The sequence below is a fragment of the Boleophthalmus pectinirostris genome, unplaced genomic scaffold (genome assembly GCF_026225935.1).
Source record: "Boleophthalmus pectinirostris isolate CB_2022bp ecotype Guang Dong unplaced genomic scaffold, ASM2622593v1 HiC_scaffold_4, whole genome shotgun sequence".
Taxonomy (NCBI): Eukaryota; Metazoa; Chordata; class Actinopteri; order Gobiiformes; family Gobiidae; genus Boleophthalmus; species Boleophthalmus pectinirostris.
In genome coordinates, this window is record NW_026571353.1 from 40,737,654 (window position 1) to 40,760,542 (window position 22,889).

General features: G+C 42.5%; 2 protein-coding genes across 3 annotated transcripts in view; one reads left to right on the forward strand and one right to left on the reverse strand.

Moving 5' to 3' along the window:
• The window catches only part of qsox2 (quiescin Q6 sulfhydryl oxidase 2), a 30,086-nt gene extending 17,879 nt beyond the window's left edge, over positions 1 to 12,207 (reverse strand). The window contains exons 1-5 of the mRNA XM_055161513.1: positions 11,863 to 12,207; positions 4,791 to 4,891; positions 3,173 to 3,221; positions 2,833 to 2,938; positions 1,567 to 1,657 (exon numbers count right to left, since the gene is read on the reverse strand). Of these exons, the coding sequence (XP_055017488.1) occupies positions 1,567 to 1,657; positions 2,833 to 2,938; positions 3,173 to 3,221; positions 4,791 to 4,891; positions 11,863 to 12,121 (606 nt within the window). The 5' untranslated portion in view covers positions 12,122 to 12,207. The remainder of the gene's footprint in view (positions 1 to 1,566; positions 1,658 to 2,832; positions 2,939 to 3,172; positions 3,222 to 4,790; positions 4,892 to 11,862) is intronic.
• On the forward strand, positions 12,157 to 20,809 carry cfap77 (cilia and flagella associated protein 77). Of its 2 annotated transcripts, none has more exons than XM_055161514.1 (7): positions 12,157 to 12,254; positions 14,471 to 14,556; positions 14,907 to 15,006; positions 16,595 to 16,862; positions 18,619 to 18,727; positions 20,399 to 20,512; positions 20,690 to 20,809. In XM_055161514.1, exons 2-7 carry the CDS (start codon positions 14,491 to 14,493, stop codon positions 20,807 to 20,809), a joined length of 777 nt encoding a protein of 258 aa, XP_055017489.1. In that variant the 5' UTR covers positions 12,157 to 12,254; positions 14,471 to 14,490. The 2 variants fall into 2 exon arrangements, with proteins under 2 accessions (XP_055017489.1, XP_055017490.1); XM_055161515.1 differs by lacking the exon at positions 12,157 to 12,254 and adding an exon at positions 12,694 to 12,726 and having other exon boundaries at positions 14,441 to 14,556.
• Positions 20,810 to 22,889: the final 2,080 nt, after the last annotated feature.

The following is a 22,889-nucleotide window of genomic DNA, read 5'->3' on the forward strand; positions in this document are numbered from 1 at the left end:
CAGGACTAGACCAGGGGCCTCATTTATAAAAACTGCGCAGGAGTTGTCGTAAGTTAGTGCGTACGCCTAGTAGCTACGACAAGGCGTGCACGCCAGGCAAACTCCATATTTAGAAAACCCACCGCACGCACCAAACCACGCAATCTTTGCTTTATAAATCCACCTGCAACTACAATTTGCGCACGTAAACCCACGTCACGTCACGCCCTCTCCACACCTCCACCTCACCATAAAAGGACAGACCACGCCCCCTCACACCTCCACCTCACCATAAAAGGAGGATGTAAAGTGACTGGTGAATGAGATTTTCCTAAACATGAGCCGATAATCAGTGGGTTTGACCGAGACACGCGGGACAGAGGGAGGAGGAGGCTCCACGCAGCACCACGTGATCACGACAAACACTTTATTAAAGACTTTATTAAACCTTGTTTAATAAATAAATACAAAACTAAAAGTGACAACAATGACTCATCTGTTCATTTAATCATATTTTATCATATTTAGGCAGCGGTGTTTCAAGAGTTTTATCGCTATATTTTTAAGTCTGTGTATGAAGTGTGTGTGGACTGGTCCTGTATATTTATGCATATACACATAGATACGTGCACGCGCTGATCTGAATGGTCAAATTATGAGCGCGTGCGAGAGATTCAGATGCCCTCCCCTGGAGAGCGAAAGGAGCGAGGGAAGGACACGAGGATATGAGGACACAGATTTAGCATGAAAGACATCTGATACAGATGTTATTCTGCCAATTAAAGTCCACACGAAACATCCAAACTGCTGAACCTGTGAGTGTGGGTGTGGGTCTGTGAGTCTGGGTCTGGGTCGGGGGCATTATTCTGTTCTTCATACAGTCAGAGAGCAGCTCTCATGTACAAGAGTTTCCCATTACACAAAAATGTAGGAAAGATTTTGGTTGGGGTCAGGTTCGGGCAGTGGGCTTCGTGTTGTCCGCAGACTCAGGTCACTCTGCCGCTCGGTGCATAAAGACTAAAGTAAAAGTGTTAAAGTTGCGTTCATTAAATCAAAGTCTGGCTCCTGCTGCGTCCAAGGGAAGAGTTTTTCTCTCAGGTCGGGTCATTATTTCGTCCTCTGTGTTGGTCAGTCTGTGTTCTATAGAAGTCTATGGTCGCGGTGTGGACTGTGGGACTCTGCGCTGCACCGAGTCCGGGAACGTGGCCGCGCTCGTGCACGAGTGTCAAATGTATAATATTGTGGAGAATAATGAGTGGAATAAACAGCCCTTCTCCGTATTTTATGAACCAAACACTTAAATGCGCAAATCTGAAGGTCATTCTTCTATATACGTGGATTTTCTGATCAAACACTTCCTCAAACTCTGTTCACTTCTGCTTCTCTCCACGAGTGTCGCTTTTTCCCCGTGTCTCCAGACTTTGTGTAGAACTTACAGGAGGTTCCCGAGCTGGCGTAGAGTTAAGCAAAGAGCCACGCCTTAGGCGAGTTTTATAAATACCGCGGTTGGCGTAGGAAGCGCGCACGCACGGATTTTTGCGTAAGCAAGATTTATAAATGAGGCCCCAGGACTAAAGCAGGACTCACTTCTCGGCCGGTGTAGGACTGGGGCTCTTCTATGATGACGGCAGTGTAGTGGTCAGACTTCTGTCCCAATAACGGCAGCAGCTCCACAGAACTACAACAACAACAACAACGAAGAGGAAAATTCAAAAACATGTTTAAGTCCAAGAATGAACTTCACCCAAAAACCTGTTCAGATCCTTCTCTTTATAACGAAAAAGAAAAAATGTATGAAATATTCTTAGTAAAGGGCACATTTATCGCCATTTTCTGATCCAGGTTTAGCCCCACTATAGACCCGGTTTAGACCCAATCTAGACCCACTTTAGACTCACTTTAGACCCAGTATAGACCCTGTTTAGATCCAGTTTAGACCCACTTTTGACCCTTTTTAGACCCAATCTAGACTCAGTATAAATCTATTTTAGACCCTGTTTAGACCCAGTATAGACCCACCTTTGATTCTGTTTAGATCCTGTTTACACCCAGAATAGATCTTGTTTAGACCCACTTTTGACCCACTACAGACCCTGTTTAGAAACCCGTTTTGACCCAGTTTAGACCCATTCTAGACCTAGCACAGACCCCTTTTACACCCTGTTTAGATCCAGTATAGCCCCAGTTCAGACCCACTACAGATCTTGTTTAGACCCACTTTAGACCCACTCTAAACCCAACATAGACCCACTATTATACACCCAGTTCAGACCTCTTTTAGACCCATTTTAGACCCAGTTTAAACCCTGTTTAGATCCAGTAAAGACCCAGTTTGGACCCACTACAGATCTTGTTTAGACCCACTATAGACCCTGTTTAGACCCAAGTTTAGACCCAATCTAGACCCAGTATAGACCCTGTTTAAGACCCACTTTTGACCCTGTTTTGACCCAAGTTTAGACCCAATCTAGACCCAGTATAGACCCTGTTTAAGACCCACTTTTGACCCTGTTTTGACCCAGTCTAGACCCTGTACAGATCCATTTTAGATCCAGTTTAAGCCCACTTTTGACCATGTTTAGACCCAATGTAGACCTAGTACAGACCCCTTTTAGATGCTGTTTAGACCCAGAATAGATCTTGTTTAGACCCACTTTTGACTCACTCTAAACCCTGCATAGACCCACTATTATACACCCAGTATAGCCCCAGTTCAGACCCACTACAGATCTTGTTTAGACCCACTTTAGACCCATTATAGAACCTGTTTAGACCCAAGTATAGACCCATTTTAGGCCCAGTTTAGACCCTGTTTAAGACCCACTTTTGACCCAGTTCAGACCGGTCTGGTACCTGTAGGGCCGCAGCTCTGGGCACTGCTCCGGCCTCTCGTCTCTGGTGTGGTTCTGCAGGATGTTCACCATGAGCCGCCTGACCGAGGGGATCTCCCTGTCGCCCCCTGCAGGACAGAGACACGCGTGAACCATGAGGGTCGCGCGATTTGAAGCGTTTCCACACGGAGCACGTTTGGGGTTAATGGAGGAAACATGAAAACCTCACAGAGAAACAGAACTGCCTGGACACTCCCAAACAAAACCTGATCTCAAATGTTTGTCTGTTGTGCAGGGAAAGTCTGTGTTGAGTTTTAAGCGCAGTCATTTGTCGTCATTTGTCATCGTTTGTCGTTTCTCACCTCTGTAGATGGTCCCTCGCTCGGCCTCTCCACTGTGGGCCTTGAAATACTGAAAATACAACAAAATAAGTCATTTATACCAAAGGAAAAGTCAAACGGTGTCCCTGCGAAATAATCCGTGTGTCATTCCTTTTTCAATGTAAAACTAAAAATAAGAAAATTAAAAAACAACTATTTTCTTCATTATTTGTCTCCAAAACCAAAATGAAAAAAACAGATAATGATTCGTTTGTTCAGTTTTCGATTTTGTGTTTAAATGAAAAATGGAAAAAACTGATAATGGACTGAACCAGGACTAAACCAGGACTGAACCAGGACTAAACCAGGACTGAACCGTTTACGTGACTTCTGTGACTGTGATGTCGGACTTTTGCAACGCATACGAACTGAGCCAGGACTGGTCCAGGTCCGGTACCAGACCGGGACCAGACCGGGACCAGACCGGGACCAGACCGGGACCGAGACCGGGACTGAGACCGGGACTGAGACCGGGACTGAGACCGGGATTAGACCGAAACAAAGACCAGACCGGGACCAGACTGAAACAGAGACCAGACCGAGACCATACTGGGATCAGACTGAAACAGAGACCAGACCGAGACCAGACCGTGGACCAGATCGAAACTGGGACCAGACCGAAACCGAGACCAGACCGGGACCATACTGGGACCAGACCGAAACCGAGACCAGACCGGGACTAGACCGGACGCTCAGACCCCGCAGAGGCTCGGAGTCAAAGTTCGGAGTTCGCTCTGGTCCTGGACCTGGTTCAGTCTTGGCTCAGTTCGTACGTGGTGCAAAATCCAACATCTCAGTCACTGAAGTCACGTAAACGGGAAACGGCCGTTATCCATTTTTTCCATTTTTCATTTAAACACAAAATCGAAAACTGAAAAAACAAATCGTTATCTGTTTTTTTATTTTGGTTTTGGAGACAAATAATGAAGAAAACCGTTGTTTTTTTGTTTTCTTATTTTTGGTTTTATATTGAAAAACAAATGAACGAATGACACACAAATTCGAAATACACGCACACGATCTATGAAATAGTAAAAAATATATCAGAAAATTATATAGAGATCGAAATGACATGGTGCTGTACAGGTCAGTCCTAAAACTATAAAAAGCTGGGAGCTAAAATTTCCTTTTCGGAAGCGTGTGAACCTCCTAGAATCTGAGTAAAAACTTGTGTATATCGTGAGCTGCGTTGCAGATGTGTATACGAGCACATTTGATTAAAGCTGATGTGACGCCAAAAGTGATTCTAAAGTATTTAAAAGTTTATATCTTTGTCATTTCTGGGTCGATGGACGTAAAATAAAAGTGACTGAAAGATAAAATCCACCTTTGTTAGAATATTTGAGCTGTACGTGCCTGTGGAGCAGTTTTCTGCTGCATCTGAGGAGGACGCCAAGACAACTGTTTCTTTTTTGGACCAAAATAAATGACAACACAGAGCACATGAAGGGTCACCAGAGCTATAATACTCCCTACAACAGAAGCACCAGACTGAATGGACGACACGACCACAGTGTGTCGACTTCTACAACAGTGAGCTCAAATGAAACTGTCATAAGCATGTTTCTGACCCGTGTTCAGTGGAGTTTTGGACATTTACCTTGAACGTGGGGTAGTATTTGATCCCATATTCTCTGCACAGGTCAAAGTTTTCTTCCAGAGCACAATCGAACACGGCCACACTGATGGCCCCCTGCCAGTCTGAAACACACACACACACAAGAGGTAACACAATACTTCCTTTTTGTTTTCACCCAGGTCTGTTTGAAATGAGGAAACAACATAATGACACAGATCAGAAAACAGAGTAATATGGACCCTTTGAAAATCAAGCAAAAATGAACATATTACAGTTTTATTTTTATTATCTCTGTGACCCTGAAAAGCCAACGACCAGTACAAAAACTTTAGTAATAAGGAGGAGAATCCTAGAACTATGATACTCTTTTAGTCGGGGAGCCAAAGTCTCAAAAGCTCAATAAACTGGGTTGAACCTGACATCGTCTGCCATACTTTTTGTTTGTGTTTATATGGTTAACTGTGACCCTAAGGACCAATAATTGAAGGGTCTGCTCTTCCTGAAATATTGCAGAAAAAAAAACTGTGGCCATTTTAGTGTATGTAACCTTCATTTTTTGATAGAAAATTTTGAAAAATTAAAATTTCCTGAAGTCCTCACTGGGTTGGGTAAACTGTCAATAAGTACATTCCAGATGCAAAGAACACATGCTGAGAACATTCAGTGAAAAAATCATTCCTGAAACACATTTCTACATGATTTTGGCTCAATTTAATGTAAAAAAAAATAAGGCGTTTTTTTTTTTTTTTTTTCACTTTTTTCCAATATTTTCATCTTTACCTCACTGGCAATGTGGTGGCATCACAGGGACAGATGGAATGTTCTCATGACAGAGATGATACGACTCACACTGATAAGACGAGACCAGATTTAGACCAGACGAGGGCCGGACTAAACATGACTAAACTTTCCCCTGGACTATTTCCAACATATTCTGTTTTGAAAAGGTTTTGCTCTGGTTTAGTGCTGCACAGTTCATTTCTCACTCGTGTTAGTTTGGTTTAGTCTATTTTGACTTCAGCTTTTCAGATTCGGGTTTATCTCTAATTTGGCTTCAACTCGTGATTAAATGTTCTAATAGAAATTATCAACTTCAACATTTGTACATTTTCCTGTTAATTCCACATTGAACCTGATATTTTTTATTAAATTAGTGATTTGACCCAAGAACTGGTTTATACCTGGTTTAGTCCTGGTTTAGTCCTGGTTTAGTCCTGGTTTTAGACTTGGTTTTAGTCTTTGTTTAGACCTGGTTTCGACCTGGTTTTAGACCTGGTTTATACTTGGTTTAAACCTGGTTTAGATCTAGTTTAGTCCTGGTTTTAGACCTGGTTTAAACCTGGTTTTAGTCGTGGTCCTCACTGCGTGACACCAAAATCTTCATTTTAACAATATTCATTTAGCTGCCCTCCATCTGGATTAAAATATTGGCCTATAGAATGTTGTAAAGTTGTCAGAAGTTATGAAAAACAGATAATTGATGCCAAAACTAGAATCAAAACGACTCGTAAATAATCTTAATTATATACTAATAATAATACTTTAACAGGACAATCTGTCTTGGAGTTTCTTTATCAAAACTAGTGTAAGACCAGATAGTAATTTGTTGAAAATTACATTCTATCATCTAAAAAGTGCTTCACTATTATCACGGCGGTATCAGAATTCAATATCAAATCATTTCCTTAGAAATGAAATAGAAAATGTATCATGACACCACTACAATGTGAGCGGTGCTGTCCTTTTTTAGACCTTATTTAGTCCAAGTTTGGTCCTAATCCCGATGCGCCGTCTAGACTCTTTGTTGTTGCTCTTTTGTAGTTTTTGTTTAATATTCAGTTCAGCGAAATGACACAGAGACCATCTGCCAGAAAACTCTCTCCACCACCTGCTGCTCAACCAGGACCAAACCAGGACTAAACCAGGACTAAACCAGGACTAAACCAGGTCTAAAACCAGGTCTAAAACCAGGTCTAAACCAGGTCTAAACCAGGTCTAAAACCAGGTCTAAACCAGGACTAAACCAGGACTAAACCAAGTCTAAAACCAGGTCTAAACCAGGCCTAAAACCAGGCCTAAACCAGTTCTAAACCAGTTCTAAACCAGGACTAAACCAGGACTAAACTTTTGTAGTTTTTGTTTAATATTCAGTTCCAGAGAATAGACACAGAGACCATCTGCCAGAAAACTCTCTCCACCACCTGCTGCTCAACCAGGACTAAACCAGGACTAAACCAGGACTAAACCAGGACTAAACCAGGACTAAACCAGGACTAAACCAGGTCTAAAACCAGGTCTAAAACCAGGTCTAAAACCAGGTCTAAAACCAGGTCTAAACCAGGACTGAAACCAGAACTAAACCAGGTCTAAACCAGGTCTAAACCAGGCCTAAACCAGGACTAAACCAGGTCTAAACCAAGTCTAAAACCAGGTCTAAACCAGGCCTAAAACCAGGCCTAAACCAGTTCTAAACCAGTTCTAAACCAGTTCTAAACCAGGACTAAACCAGGACTAAACCAGGACTAAACTTTTGTAGTTTTTGTTTAATATTCAGTTCCAGAGAATAGACCCAGGGACCATCTGCCAGAAAACTCTCTCCACCACCTGCTGCTGGACTCCCACTCTCCCTCCACCCCTCCACCCCTCCACCCCTCCACCCATCCATCCATCCATCCATCCACCCCTGACCCCGGAAGAGTGACCTCTCGACCCCAACACCTGCTCTGACCTGCCCCGACCCAAACCTGTGTGAAGTTGGCCCCCGATGGTCAGTGGTTTGTGCTTCATTTGTGCTGTTGTTGCCCTTAATATTTTATTTACTCGCATTATTATTTACTTATTTCGCTGATTACATTATTATTATTATTATGTCATTTCTGGCTGGAAACTTCGTAATGTAATCAGCGAAAGAAGTAAATAATAACATTTAAAATGTAGTAAGTAAATAATAACTTTAAAAACTTTTCTTTTGCCACTGAATACAAATTGGTATTGAATGTATAATACCGGGGGCATCAAACTCAAATTTACAGAGGGACAGAATTAAAAAGTCGTGGGCCAAACTAAATATTCACTGAAAAATTCCGCATGTTTTCTCTTCTTTCGAGATATGTAATGTTAAACTTTTCTTATTAAAATGAATGTTTAATATAAGTTTTGCTTAAACATTGAATCCAGAACATGCAGAATATAAAATAATAACAAAATTTTAAATAAATAATGCGGGCCAGCTCTAATATATATTTGAAATGATCTCGAGGGCCAAATATAATTATATCGCGGGCCTGAGTTTCTATATTATACTATTGTATTATTATTATTATTATTAATATTATTTATTTATTTTTATTTTTTTTATAGTGACATAGAAAGTACACCTGCTCTTAAATGTAGTGAAGTAAAAGTATACAGTATTTATTGTCACTTGCACCACTGACCAAAACTAAACGAACCAGCTCCACATAGTTGTTGTTTTTTTTTAAATATAATTATTTTCCTGAGACAGTTGACAAAACAGCAACATAATACACAATTTACACACAAATTACATCAAAATTAATACTATATACTTAAAAAAAAAAAAAAAAAAAGAGTTAAATAAAATAAAACGTTTTAAATCGCTCGGTCACGTGACAGCGGCTCTTGTTGCCTAGAGACCCGGGCTATCAGTTAGCATTAGCTCAAAGCGGCTAACAGATGCTAGGCCCTTTGTTTTGAAATTTTACTCACATGTTACAACCTTTTACCACATCGTCTGCTGATAAACAACACCGCCGATACGAGGAATCACATGTTCTCTGTGGCGTAAATCATTAACAGCGACATACGTGCGTAAAAAGCGACATAAACAGTAACAGCGGTTAGGAAAGTCGGAAATATCATATCAATAACATTACTCGAATAAAACATCGTATATTTTAAACTTATGGATAAACTGAAAAAGACGAATTAAAGATACACACCACATACAATAAATCCACTCATCTCTGCCTGTTTTTATTTCTACTTTGGATCAAACTTATGAAAAAACGGAAAAAAATCACTAAATTATCAATGAAGTACACAGCAGTAAAACGGGGTCGCTCCGTTGGGTTTACGCATGAACAGGTTAAAGTCTGAGTTTTGGTTTGTGTCATATTTCTGATTTTTAACATAAACTCGATCCTCCTAAATATTTAAGGTTATTATATCCCTGTTGTTGGCCCGGTTATGATTCAGTGGTGCAGAATCACTTTACAGAAGCACAGACTGTTTGGATAATGTTACACAGCCTTTTGTAACTTGTAATTTGTATTGTAATTTGGATCTAGGAAAAGATTAGACTCGTTCACACGGGATTTTTTTACTCTGTGTTATTGTAATATAATGTGATGTGTGACCAGTGTTGGGGAGTAACAGATTACATGTACGTAAGTACAGTATGTTAAGTAATCAGAGTACAAATTGTGAGTAACTGTATTCAGTTACAGTTACTGTTTCAGTGAGTGGTAATTAGATTACAGTTACTTTGTTGAAATAAATGGATTACACAGCGGGATTTTCCTGTTTTCACATTTTGGGCTGTATCCTCATTTGTTTTTTTGTTTTTTTTTTTGTTTTTTTTCAGTAATTTCACTCATTACCGGAACCAGGTCTAAACTAGAGCTAGACCAGTTCTAAAACAGGTCTAAAACCAGGTCTAAAACCAGGTCTAAACCAGGACTAAACCAGGACTAAAACCATATCAAAACCAGGTCTAAAACCAGGTCTAAAACAGGACTAAAACCATATCAAAACCAGGTCTAAAACCAGGTCTAAAACAGGACTAAAACCATATCAAAACCAGGTCTAAAACCAGGTCTAAAACAGGACTAAAACCATATCAAAACCAGGTCTAAAACCAGGTCTAAAACAGGACTAAAACCAGATCTAAACCAGGACTAAAACCAGGACTAAAACCAGGACTAAAACCAGGTCTAAACTAGATCTAAACCAGATCTAACCAGGTCTAAACCAGGTCTAAACCAGATCTAAACCAGGTCTAAACCAGATCTAAACCAGGTCTAAACCAGATCTAAACCAGGTCTAAAACCAGGTCTAAACCAGAACTAAAACAGGATTTAACAGGACTAAACCGTGCTGCGTGGACGCGTCTCCTCTTCTTCTCTCAATAATATTTTTAATAAGGCAAATCAAGTAATCCAAAGTATTCAGATTACATTACTAACTTTAAGTAATTTAATGGATTCTGTTACAAACTACATTCTGGTGTGTGTAATCTGTAATCTGTAGGGGAATACATTTTAAAAGTCACCTTCCCAACACTGTGTGACCGACTAAGTCTGAGTCATTTCATTTGTGGATCAATAAAATCTGTCTAAGTGTTATTTGTGTCTGGACTAATAACCATTAATTACCATTACCAGAAATATTTAAGAGGGTTGGGCTCTAATAAACAGGTTGCTTCCGAGAAATGAGTTTGGAACATTAATGAGTCACATTTCTGGTTAAATATAATACGAAAAACCAGCGCAGTCACATAATAATTAAATGAAGAAATCGGTGTACTGGTTTGGTGCACAGTAACAGCATATGGGATGGGTTTGGTCTAATTTTAGGATTGTAAAGTGTGTCGTAAGTGTTTTTTTCTGCTGTAACATAACAAAATAAACCAATGTACTGAAGTAAAAATTAAATTAAGAAATCAGTACACCAGTTTTTGTGTATTTTAGTAATATATGGGATGGATTTGGTCAAATTTTAGGATTGTAAAATGAGTTATAAATGTTTTTTCTGCTGTAACATAATACAATAAAGCAATGTACTGAAATTAAAAATAAAATTATGAATCAGTGCACTGGTTTTGGTGAATTTTAGTGACATATGGGATGGATTTGGTCTAATTTTAGGATTATAAAGTGTGTGATAAATTATTTTTCTGCTATAACATATTAAAATAAGTCAATGTACTGAAATAAAAGTAAAATTAAGCAATCAGTGCACTGTTTTGATATAATTTTAGGATTGTAAAGTGTATGGTAAACATTATTCCTGCTATACTATAATAAAATAAGTCAATATACTGAAATAAATGTAAAATTAAGAAATCAGTACACTGGTTTTGATGCTTAGTAGTAGCATATGGGATGGATTTGGCCTAATTTTGATTTGATTTTAGGGTTTTTAAGTGTATGTTACGCACTTTTCTGCTATAACACAATAAAATAAACCAATGTACTGAAATAAAAGTAAAATTAAGAAATCAGTGCAATGGTTTTGGAGCATTTTGGTAACATATGGGATGGATTTGGTCTAATTTTAGGATTGTAAAGTGTGTGGAAAGAGTTTTTCTGTTATAATATATTAAAAGAAACCAATAAAGTGAAATAAAAGTGAAATTAAGCAATCGGTGCACTGTTTTGGTGCACCGTAGGAGCATATGGGATGGGTTTGGTCTCATTTTGATGTGATTTTAGGATTGTAAAGTGTGTGGAAAGACTTTTTCTGTTATAATATATTAAAAGAAACCAATAAAGTGAAATAAAAGTAAAATGAAGCAATCAGTGTGCAGTGTTTTGCATGGCAGTAGCATATGGGATGGTTTTGGCCTATTTGGATTTGATTTTAGGGTTTTTAAGTGTATGTTAAGCACTTTTCTGCTATAACACACTAAAATAAACCAATGTACTGAAATAAAAGAAAAATTCCCAATCAGTGCACTGTTTTGGTGCACTGTAGTAGCATATGGGATGGGTTTGGTCTAATTTTGATGTGATTTTAGAATTGTAAAGTGTGTGGAAAGAGTTTTTCTGTTATAATATATCAAAAGAAACCATTAAAGTGAAATAAAAGTAAAATGAAGCAATCAGTGCAGTGTTTTGGTGCTTTTAGTAGCATATGGGATGGGTTTGGTCTAATTTTGATGTGATTTTAGAATTGTAAAGTGTGTGGAAAGAGTTTTTCTGTTATAATATATCAAAAGAAACCATTAAAGTGAAATAAAAGTAAAATGAAGCAATCAGTGCAGTGTTTTGGTGCACTGTAGTAGCATATGGGATGGGTTTGGTCTTATTTTGATGTGTTTTTCCTGCATTTGAGAAAACCCCAGCCTTACCTCTCACATCCCGGGCCAGTGCTTTCCATGTGCCGGAGTACTGGACGCAGTGTCCGCACCAGGAGGAGTAAAACTGGACCAACCAGGCGCTGCGGGAGTCGGTGAGCGTGGCCCGGAGCGTGTCCCTGCTCAGGATCACCAGCGGGTCCTGCTCCGTGTACAGGCGGGCGGCAGCGCACTCACGGCCGGTCACGAGGACGAGGAGCACCGCTGACTGCAGCCACAACAACCACCGCGGCATCACTAGCGCAGCTGCCATCCGCGGACGGGCGAACACACGGCGGCTTCGGGGGGCAGTGAGCTCCGGGGCTCCGCTACGGCTCCGGTGCGGCTCCGGCGGAGAGGACGCGGCTAGGCGGAAGACAGAGCGATCACTCCGCTGGACAATAAAAGTAGCAATATCGTGTCTTTTACGTCGTGTTACGCTGCGAAGAACTTATACATATTAAAATCTTACACGTACAGTAACACAAATATGGATTTCTTTAAATTATATTCGATCTTTTTGGTTTTAGATTTGATCATTTCCTCTGGGTCTGTTCCGAACTCGATCTTCGAAAACTACGGAGATGACGTTTGAGGTGACGTAGTTAGCTTCGTGTTTTTCCGCCGTCCCCCGACTCTATTCGTTTTAAACAATAAAATAAATCAGCTTTAATTTCAAAACAAAGTGAATTGACGGATGCAGGTGGAATAGAGACAAATTAAATGAGTAAAAATACGCCAAAACAAATAAAAGTAAATAAAATCCTGCGATCTCGCCACGGAAGCGACGTCGTGCGTAAGTCGTGCGGAACGGCGTTCGGTTTCCATAGCAACAGCGGAGCCGAAACAGCCGAGAAAAGCGTTGTGTTTTTGAGAAAAGTGAGTATAAAAAGCTTAAATGTTTCTCAAGAGGTAGAAATAACGAAAATACCACTGTTATTATTATTACGACATTAGAGGTGGAAACGAATGACAATTTTCAATGCACAAAACAAACAAAACGTAAATACGTAAGTTAATATGTTATCTTAACTGAGTATCAAGTGTGGATCTAGAACAGCAAAGGTTTGTAACCGTTGCAATAAAAACTACAATTTCTGTCTAAAGTCTGTTATAGCTAGAATTTATAAATGACAATGACTAATTTATTTACTATATTTTTTATGTATTTATCTATTTTATTATGTTTTATTTTTTTCGTATATTAATGTGTAACTTTTCTCTTGGAGCGTCCGTCAAACGCTTTTCTCCATGGAAATGTTACTGTTTTGTCTGGAATGTTTTCACAGTGTGGCATTAAAACTATCTTCACGGAGACCAAACCAGACCAAGTGATAGGTCAGATCTGTGGAGAGGCGACCCCGCTCACAGTCAGAATGCCTGCTTTCATGTTTTTCTAGGTGTTTTTGAGAAGTAAAACCTCCTGAAATTGAATGAATCTAAAGTAGAGCTGTTTAAAGTCACACTGTGGAACATTCCAGACAGAGAAATTAAATATCCATAGAAACAAGTAGGTGATTGATCCCCAACCAGAAAAGTTACGTAGTGCAAATGTCGTATCCAAGACCGGTTTTGATCCGGTCTTGTCTTGGTCTCTACCCTCAGAGGTTTTGGTCTTGTCTCGGTCTCAAACCTCAGAGGTCTTGGTCTTTTTTGATCTCAAACCTCAGAGTTCTCAGTCTTGTATAGGTCTCGATCTTATTTTGGACTCAACCCTCAGAGATCTTGGTCTTGTCTCAGTCTCTACCCTCAGAGGTCTTGGTCTTGTCTTGGTCTAGACCTTTAAAAGTCTTGGTCTTGTCTCGGTCTCTACTTTCAGAGATCTCAGTCTTGTCTTGATCTCAAACCTCAGAGGTCTCGGTCTTGTCTAAGTCTCGATCATGTCTGGATCTCGGCCCTCAGAGGTCTCAGTCTTGTCTAAGTCTCGATCATGTCTGGATCTCGACCCTCAGAGGTCTCAGTCTTGTCTAAGTCTCGATCATGTCTGGATCTCAGCCCTCAGAGGTCTCAGTCTTGTCTAAGTCTCGATCATGTCTGGATCTCGACCCTCAGAGGTCTCAGTCTTGTCTAAGTCTCGATCATGTCTGGATCTCGACCCTCAGAGGTCTTAGTCTTGTCTAAGTCTCGATCTTGTCTCGGTTTTGACCCTCAGTGGTCTTGGTCTTGTCTAGGTCTCGACCTTTAAAAGTCTTGGTCTTGCCTCGGTCTTGAACTTGAGAGGTCTTGGTCTTGTCTAGGTCTCGGTTCTCAGGGGTCTCGGTCTTGTTCTGGTCTTGGGACCCTGTGGTCTTGGACAGGTCTTGGTCTGGATTAGTGAGGTCTTGACTACAGTGCACCTTTAATTTGGTCCCATGAGGAGTTGTGGCCTCAGTCTCACATTGGTTCTGTAAACCTTTGTATTCCTTTAATTAATTTGTAGTAAAGTCCCTAAAAAAATATCATATCATATCAACAATATCAAAAAATATAAAACAGGTCTGCACATTTACACTCAAGTAAAAGTTACATGACTAAAACTGTACTCAAGTAAAAGTAAAAAGTTACACATAAAACCAGAGTTTGCAGAGATGTGACTCTCCTGCTCCGCCTACAGTTCCCATCAGCCCCGTCTCTCTGCCTACAGTTCCCATCAGCCCCGTTGTCATGGCGTCGTCTCCTCGCGTGGGCGTGTTCAGAGACTCCATGCAGATCAACCCTCGCATCATCAAGGTGAGACTCCGCCCACAACGTCACCGACGCCACAGACGAACCATCGGGACACTTAGCTCCTTGTCTCCTCTCCTCCTTGTCCCGTCCCCTCCTTGCCTCCTTCCATCCTTGCCTTTATTCCTCCTCGTCTGCTTGTCTCCTCCCCTCCTCGCATCTTCTTCTCCTTGCCTCCTCTCCTCCTCACCTCCTTCCCTCCTTGTCTCCTCACTTCCTCGCCTCCTCGCCTCCTTGTCTCCTCACTTCCTCGCCTCCTCCCCTCCTTGTCGCCTCCCCTGCTCACTTCCTCGTCTCCTCGCCTCCTCGTCTCCTTATCTACTTGTCTCCTTGTCTCCTGGTTGCCTGGGCGACAGGCTCCTTTAGGAAAGTCCACGTGTCGAGGTTTCTCCATCCCAGGACCAAACTTCACCTTCGGAGTCACGAGCAGCGAAGACCAGGGAGGAGTGGCCCAGGGTAAGACCAGGACTAAACCAGGACTAAACCAGGACTAAACCAGGACTAAACCAGGACAAAACCAGGACAAAACCAGGACTGAACCAGGACTAAACCAGGACTAAACCAGGACTAAACCAGGACTAAACCAGGACAAAACCAGGACAAAACCAGGACTGAACCAGGACTAAACCAGGACTAAACCAGGACTAGATGAGGACTAAACCAGGACCAAACCAGGACTAAACCAGGACCAAACCAGGACTAAACCAGGACTAGATCAGGACTAAACCAGGAACAAACCAGGACCAAACCAGGACTAAACCAGGACTGAACCAGGACTAAACCAGGACTGAACCAGGACTAAACCAGGACAAACCCAGGACTGAACCAGGACAAAACCAGGACAAAACCAGGACTAAACCAGGACAAAACCAGGAATAAACCAGGACTAAACCAGGACTAAACCAGGACAAAACCAGGACTAAACCAGGACAAAACCAGGACAAAACCAGGACTAAACCAGGACTAAACCAGGACAAAACCAGGACTAAACCAGGACTAAACCATGACAAAACCAGGACTGAACCAGGACTGAACCAGGACTAAACCAGGACAAAACCAGGACTAAACCAGGACCAAACCAGGACTAAACCAGGACTAGATCAGGACTAAACCAGGACCAAACCAGGACTAAACCAGGACCAAACCAGGACTAAACCAGGACTAGATCAGGACTAAACCAGGAACAAACCAGGACCAAACCAGGACTAAACCAGGACTAAACCAGGACCAAACCAGGACTAAACCAGGACTAGATCAGGAATAAACCAGGACCAAACCAGGACCAAACCAGGACTAAACCAGGACTAAACCAGGACTGAACCAGGACTGAACCGGGACTAAAACAGGACTGAACCAGGACTAAAACAGAACTAAACCAGGACTGAATCAGGACTAAACCAGGACTGAACCAGGACCAAACCAGGTCTAAACCAGGACTAGATCAGGACTAAACCAGGACCAAACCAGGACCAAACCAGGACTAAACCAGGACCAAACCAGGACTAAACCAGGACTAGATCAGGACTAAACCAGGACCAAACCAGGACCAAACCAGGACTAAACCAGGACTAAACCAGGACCAAACCAGGACTAAACCAGGACTAAACCAGATTTAAACCAGGACCAAACCAGGACTAAACCAGGACTAAACCAGGACCAAACCAGGACCAAACCAAGACTAAAACAGGACTAAAACAGGACTGAACCAGGACTAAACCAGGACTAAACTAGGACTAAACCAGGACTGAACCAGGAGTAAACCAGGACTAGATCTGGACTAAACCAGGACTAAACTAGGACTAAACCAGGACTGAACCAGGACTGAACCGGGACTGAACCGGGACTAAAACAGGACTGAACCAGGACTAAAACAGAACTAAACCAGGACTGAATCAGGTCTAAACCAGGACTAAGCCAGGACTATGACAAATCCAGGACTCGTAAACTTCAGATTTTGTGACTGATGTAATATTTAGTGGTTCAGCAGTTACTTGTACTCGAGTAGTAGTGTTACGGATACTTTTACTGGAGTGATGTGTCTCAGTGTTGTCCGGCTGGAGGGCGGCGTCTCGTCGGGGACACTCCGCCTCCGCCCTGCCCCCGGTCGACTTTGTGGCTCTGAACCGAAACGCTGTCAGGTCCGGACTCATCACGGCCAAAGAGCTGAGCCAGTACCGGGCCCAGAGACCGCCCCGGGTCCAGAGACCGCCCCGGGTCCAGCCAATCACGGCGCAGCACCACAGGAGCCAGCCAATCCCGGGCCAGGGGAGGCGGGGCTCGGTGCCGGACATCACCTTTGGCGTCACGAGCAGGTGAGACGCAAAATATTTACTGTTATTATTTATTATGAAAGTATGTTATCACGCTGGGGGTGTTCTGCCTGGATGTTTATGGCAGAATGTTTCTACGTTTAGTCACACCATCCACACATTTCCAAACACTGACAAAAACGTTTTAAGATCGTCTGAAAGATACAAAATGGATTTAAAGAGCACATTTTCAGGAGCTGTGGTCAGAGCGAGTGTTCATGGTCGTGTTCAGGAGTTGTTGCTTGTTGCTCTGACATATTTCCAGATGAATTATATTGTTCACTGACACCAAATCTCCAAAACACAAATCCAGAAAAAAGTAAAATATTATTGACTAGACCCAAGAATTTACTGTATTACAACAAATATCTGCATTTAAGACGCGTCCGTCTGCAGAGTAGAAGGGATTTTTAAATGAGATACATGATTCATGAACCAGGACTAAACCAGGTCTAAACCAGGACTAAACCAGGACTGAACCAGGATTAAACCAGGACTAAACCAGGAGTGAACCAGGACTGAACCAGGACTACACCAGGACTACACCAGGACTAAACCAGGTCTAAACCAGGTCTAAACCAGGACTAAACCAGGACTACACCAGGACTGAACCAGAACTAAACCAGGTCTAAACCAGGACTACACCAGGACTGAACCAGAACTAAACCAGGTCTAAACCAGGTCTAAACCAGGTCTAAACCAGGACTACACCAGGTCTAAACCAGGTCTAAACCAGGTCTGAACCAGGTCTAAACCAGGACTACACCAAGACTGAACCAGAACTAAACCAGGTCTAAACCAGGTCTAAACCAGGACTACACCAGGACTGAACCAGAACTAAACCAGGAGTGAACCAGGTCTAAACCAGGTCTAAACCAGGACTGAACCAGAACTAAACCAGGACTAAACAGCACTAAACCAGGACTGAACCAGAACTAAACCAGGACTGAACCAGGTCTAAACCAGGACTAAACCAGGACTACACCAGGACTAAACCAGGTCTAAACCAGGACTACACCAGGACTACACCAGGACTAAACCAGGACTGAACCAGAACTAAACCAGGACTAAACCAGGACTACACCAGGACTAAACCAGGACAACACCAGGACTGAACCAGAACTAAACCAGGACTGAACCAGGTCTAAACCAGGTCTAAACCAGGACTAAACCAGGACTACACCAGGACTACACCAGGACTAAACCAGGTCTAAACCAGGACTGAACCAAGACTAAACCAGGACTAGACCAGGACTAAAACAGGTCTAACCCAGGACTAATATTGGACTTGAGAGAGAGGAAGTGTCCGCAAAGTGCGTTCGGGCACTTGGGGGCGGAGCTCTGTACCGGTCCTTTCTCCTGCTGTCACCCGACGGTCTACACGGGTCCACCTCCAGACCCGTCCAGACACTGGTTTAGTCTTGATTTAGTCCTGTTTTAGACCTGTTTCAGACCTGTTTCAGACCTGTTTCAGACCTGTTGCAGTCCTGGTTTAATCTTGGTTTAGTCCTGGTTCAGTCCTGTTTTAGTGCTCGCCCTTATGTAACAGATAATACTCCCTACAACGTCCGATGACATCTTGTATAAAGCTGATTTTATATTTTATGACTTATTTTTCCATTTGACGGACAGGCCTCATGTGAAGCTCAGATCCTCCACAGCTCCTCCCTGAGCTGCAGACGCTGCACTAGCACCGACTCAGGACTGGGGCAGGTTTTGGGGAGTTTTAGGTTTAAACTTTGAGTTTGTTTTGTGTCAGATCGGACTCGCCCGTGCACCTGCTGCTCGCCCACGACTACGGCCAACGCTGGATCAGAGAACAACTGAAGAGGAACGAGACCGAGAACCACAGACTGAGCGCCGCACGGGTCTGAACCAGGACTAAACCAGGACTGAACCAGGACTAAACCAGGACTAAACCAGGACTAAACCAGGACTAAACCAGGACTAAACCAGGACTAAACCAGGACTGAACCAGGACTGAACCAGGACTAAAACCAGGACTAAACCAGGACTAAACCAGGACTGAACCAGGACTGAACCAAGACTAAACCAGGACTGAACCAGACTGAACCAGGACTAAACCAGGACTAAACCAGGACTGAACCCGACTAAACCAGGACTGAACAGGACTAAACCAGGACTGAACCAGGACTAAACCAGGACTAAACCAGGACTGAACCAGGACTAAACCAGGACTAAACCAGGACTGAACCAGGACTAAACTAAACCAGGACTGAACCAGGACTAAACCAGGACTAAACCAGGACTGAACCAAGACTAAACCAGGACTAAACCAGGACTGAACCAGACTACACCAGAACTAACCAGGTCTAAACCAGGTCTAAACCAGGTCTGAACCAGGACTAAACCAGGACTAAACCAGGACTAAACCAGGACTGAACAGGACTGAACCAGGACTAAACCAGGACTAAACCAGGACTGAACCAGGACAAGACCAGGACTACACCAGAACTAAACCAGGTCTAAACCAGGACTGAACCAGGACTGAACCAAGACTAAACCAGGACTGAACCAGGACTAAACCAGGACTGAACCAGGAACAAACCAGGACTAACCAGGACTAAACCAGGACTAAACCAGGACTGAACCAGGACTGAACCAAGACTAAACCAGGACTGAACCAGGACTAAACCAGGACTAAACCAGGACTGAACCAGGACTAAACCAGGACTAAACCAGGACTGAACCAGGACTAAACCAGGACTAAACCAGGACTGAACCAAGACTAAACCAGGACTAAACCAGGACTGAACCAGGACTACACCAGAACTAAACCAGGTCTAAACCAGGTCTAAACCAGGTCTGAACCAGGACTAAACCAGGACTAAACCAGGACTAAACCAGGACTGAACCAGGACTGAACCAGGACTAAACCAGGACTAAACCAGGACTGAACCAGGACAAGACCAGGACTAAACCAGGACTGAACCAGGACTAAACCAGGACTAAACCAGGACTAAACCAGGACTGAACCAGGACTGAACCAGGACTAAACCAGGACTAAACCAGGACTAAACCAGGACTGAACCAGGACTAAACCAGGACTGAACCAGGACTGAACCAGGACTAAACCAGGACTAAACCAGGACTAGACCAGGACTAAAGCAGGACTAAACCAGGACTGAACCAGGACTGAACCAGGACTAAACCAGGACTGAACGAGGACTAAACCGGGACTGAACCGGGACTGAACCAGGACTAAACCGGGACTAAACCGGGACTGAACCGGGACTAAACCGGGACTGAACCGGGACTGAACCAGGACTAAACCGGGACTGAACCGGGACTGAACCGGGACTGAACCGGGACTAAACCGGGACTAAACCGGGACTGAACCGGGACTGAACCGGGACTGAACCGGGACTGAACCGGGACTGAACCGGACTGAACCGGGACTGAACCGGGACTGAACCGGGACTGAACCAGGACTGAACCAGGACTGAACCAGGACTGAACCGGGCCTGAACCAGGACTAAACCAGGACTCTGGTCTGAAGTTGGTCTTGTGTTTTTCAGGTCAAGCGCAGTTCCATCGCTGACACCAGGACCAGTCTGCTGCGCAAGACCCAGAACCTCCCTCAGACCCAGACCCAGACCCAGACCCAGACCGTACCCAGCCTATACAGCAAGGTACCACACACACAAATGTACCACTCCCCCTCCACATTTACTGTTGCAGTCTCAACCACGTCAGCTCTTTCTGGTCAGATTGTGTTAAAATAAAACTCCAATCTGAAGTTTATGTTCTTAGATGATCTAAGATTCTCCTCATAGATCCGTGGGTCTAATCCGTGCTCTCCTCTGCAGGTGGGAGCGGCTCTGGAGACCTTCAGAGACCCAGAGTCCAGGACCCGAGCCCTGAAGGCCCAGGAGAGAGAAGCCCCGTCCAGGAGAGGACAGGGCCACGGGGTCTACAACCTGGACTAAACCTGGACTCAACCGGGACTCAACCTGGACTCAACCTGGACTCAACCTGGATCACGACTAAAGTGCTGTGCAGAGAAGTGTGTGTGAACCAAGTATTTGATCAAAACTTTTACTCAAGTAAGAATGTTACACTCTCAAAAATATTACTCAAGTAAAAGTACAAAGTCTGAAAAGAACTTAGATAATTACACTTTTATGAAGAGTGCTTCTCACCGCTGCCACCACCAAACTGTTCCCTCTGGTACATGTAAACAGAGGGAGGACCCAAAACACAGGACTGCTTCAAAATATTTATAATTCATTTATAATTTATAATATAATTTATAAATATATTACACACACCAAATATTTTGGTGTGTGTAATCTGTAATCTGTAGGGGATTACATTTTAAAAGTCACCTTCCCAACACTGGACGTGTCTTTGCATTTTGATTCATTCACACACGTTTAACACACAAAAACTGCAGATTTCGACTGTGAGACGTCTTTTCTCAAACAGAAAACACTCTGTTCCACCTTGTGATGTCATGTGGTCAGTGTTTAGAAGTTTACTTTTAAAATGTAATCCCCTACAGATTACAGATTACACACACCAAAATGTAGTTTGTAACGTAATCCATTAAATTACTTAAAGTGAGTAATGTAATCTGATTACTTTGGATTACTTGATTTGTTGTAGAGAAGCAAAGATGAGGAAATCGTAACATAAGAAGTTTTGTCTGATAAAAGAAAATGAAAAGATGTTAAATCCTGTTTTAGACCTGGTTTAGTCCCGATTTAGTCCCGGTTTAGTCCTGGTTTAGACCTGGTTTAGACCTGGTTTAGTCCCGAGTTAGTCCCGGTTTAGTCCTGGTTTAGACCTGGTTTTAGACCTGGTTTTAGACCTGTTTTAGACCTGGATTAGATCTAGTTTAGACCTGGTTTGGAACTGGTTTAGACCTGGTTTAGATCTAGTTTAGATCAAGTTTAGTTCTGGTTTAGACCTGGTTTGGTTCTAGTTTAGACCTGGTTTCAGTCCTGGTTTAGACCTGGATTTAGTCCTGGTTTAGACCTGATTTTAATCCTGGTTTAGATCTAGTTTAGACCTGGTATAGTTTCCGGAAATGAGTGGCCCAAAATGTGAAAGCAGGAAAACAGGAAAATCCCTCTGTGTAATCCATTTATTTCAACGAAGTAACTGTAATCCAATTACCCCTCACTGAAACAGTAACTGTAACTGAATACAGTTACTAATTTGTACTCTGATTATGTAACTCCGGTACATGTAATCTGTTACTCCCCAACACTGGACACGTCAGAGTCATGTGGTCTGATCTTTAACCATCACAGTCCAAAAACATCTGCATTTAGATCCACAGCAGCTTTTTTAAAAATATATATTTTTTAAAAACGACAATGACAATCTGATCCAATTAAAAAAATGTGAAGCTTTTGAAATAAATCGCATGTGATTATGTTGTTTGAATGTTTTAATTTTGTTTTTTAACATAGAAAAAAAATATATAAAAGTGTTAAGACAAAACATGAATGAAAATAACCAATAAACTAATAAATAAATAATCTGCTGCAGGTGATTTTTGCATTTAACAGAAGAAACTCAACCGTAATGTAAAGAAGGACCAGAGGCGGCGCTACTATTAGGCAAAAGTAATTGGCTGATTAGGGCCCCCAAACCTGGAGGGGCCCCCAAACAATTGATCTCAGTGCAACTAATGGAAGAAGCCTCAGAGCAATTTGATTTTCTCTCATTACAGTCGTCTCACTATATTCGCGGTGTTGCTGTTTTGTGGATTTTTTTGGTGCAATTTCGCACGTCTTTTTTTTTTTTTACAGTGTATGAACACGTATTGCATTCCTCCCGCTGCGTCCTGATTGGCTGAGAGACTCTCCTGCCTCCTGTACAGTACAGAGTTCAGCCAAATTTAAATAAATGTGTGATTCTGAAGTGCTTTATGTTTGCAAGTTTTCTCCCCGACAGAACCCACAATGTCGACGAAACGTTCTGCACCAACATTTCAGTTACTGTTACATCCCTAGTGGGAAGTGTTCACATTTCATATTTAAAAGCCCTAAAAGTCTG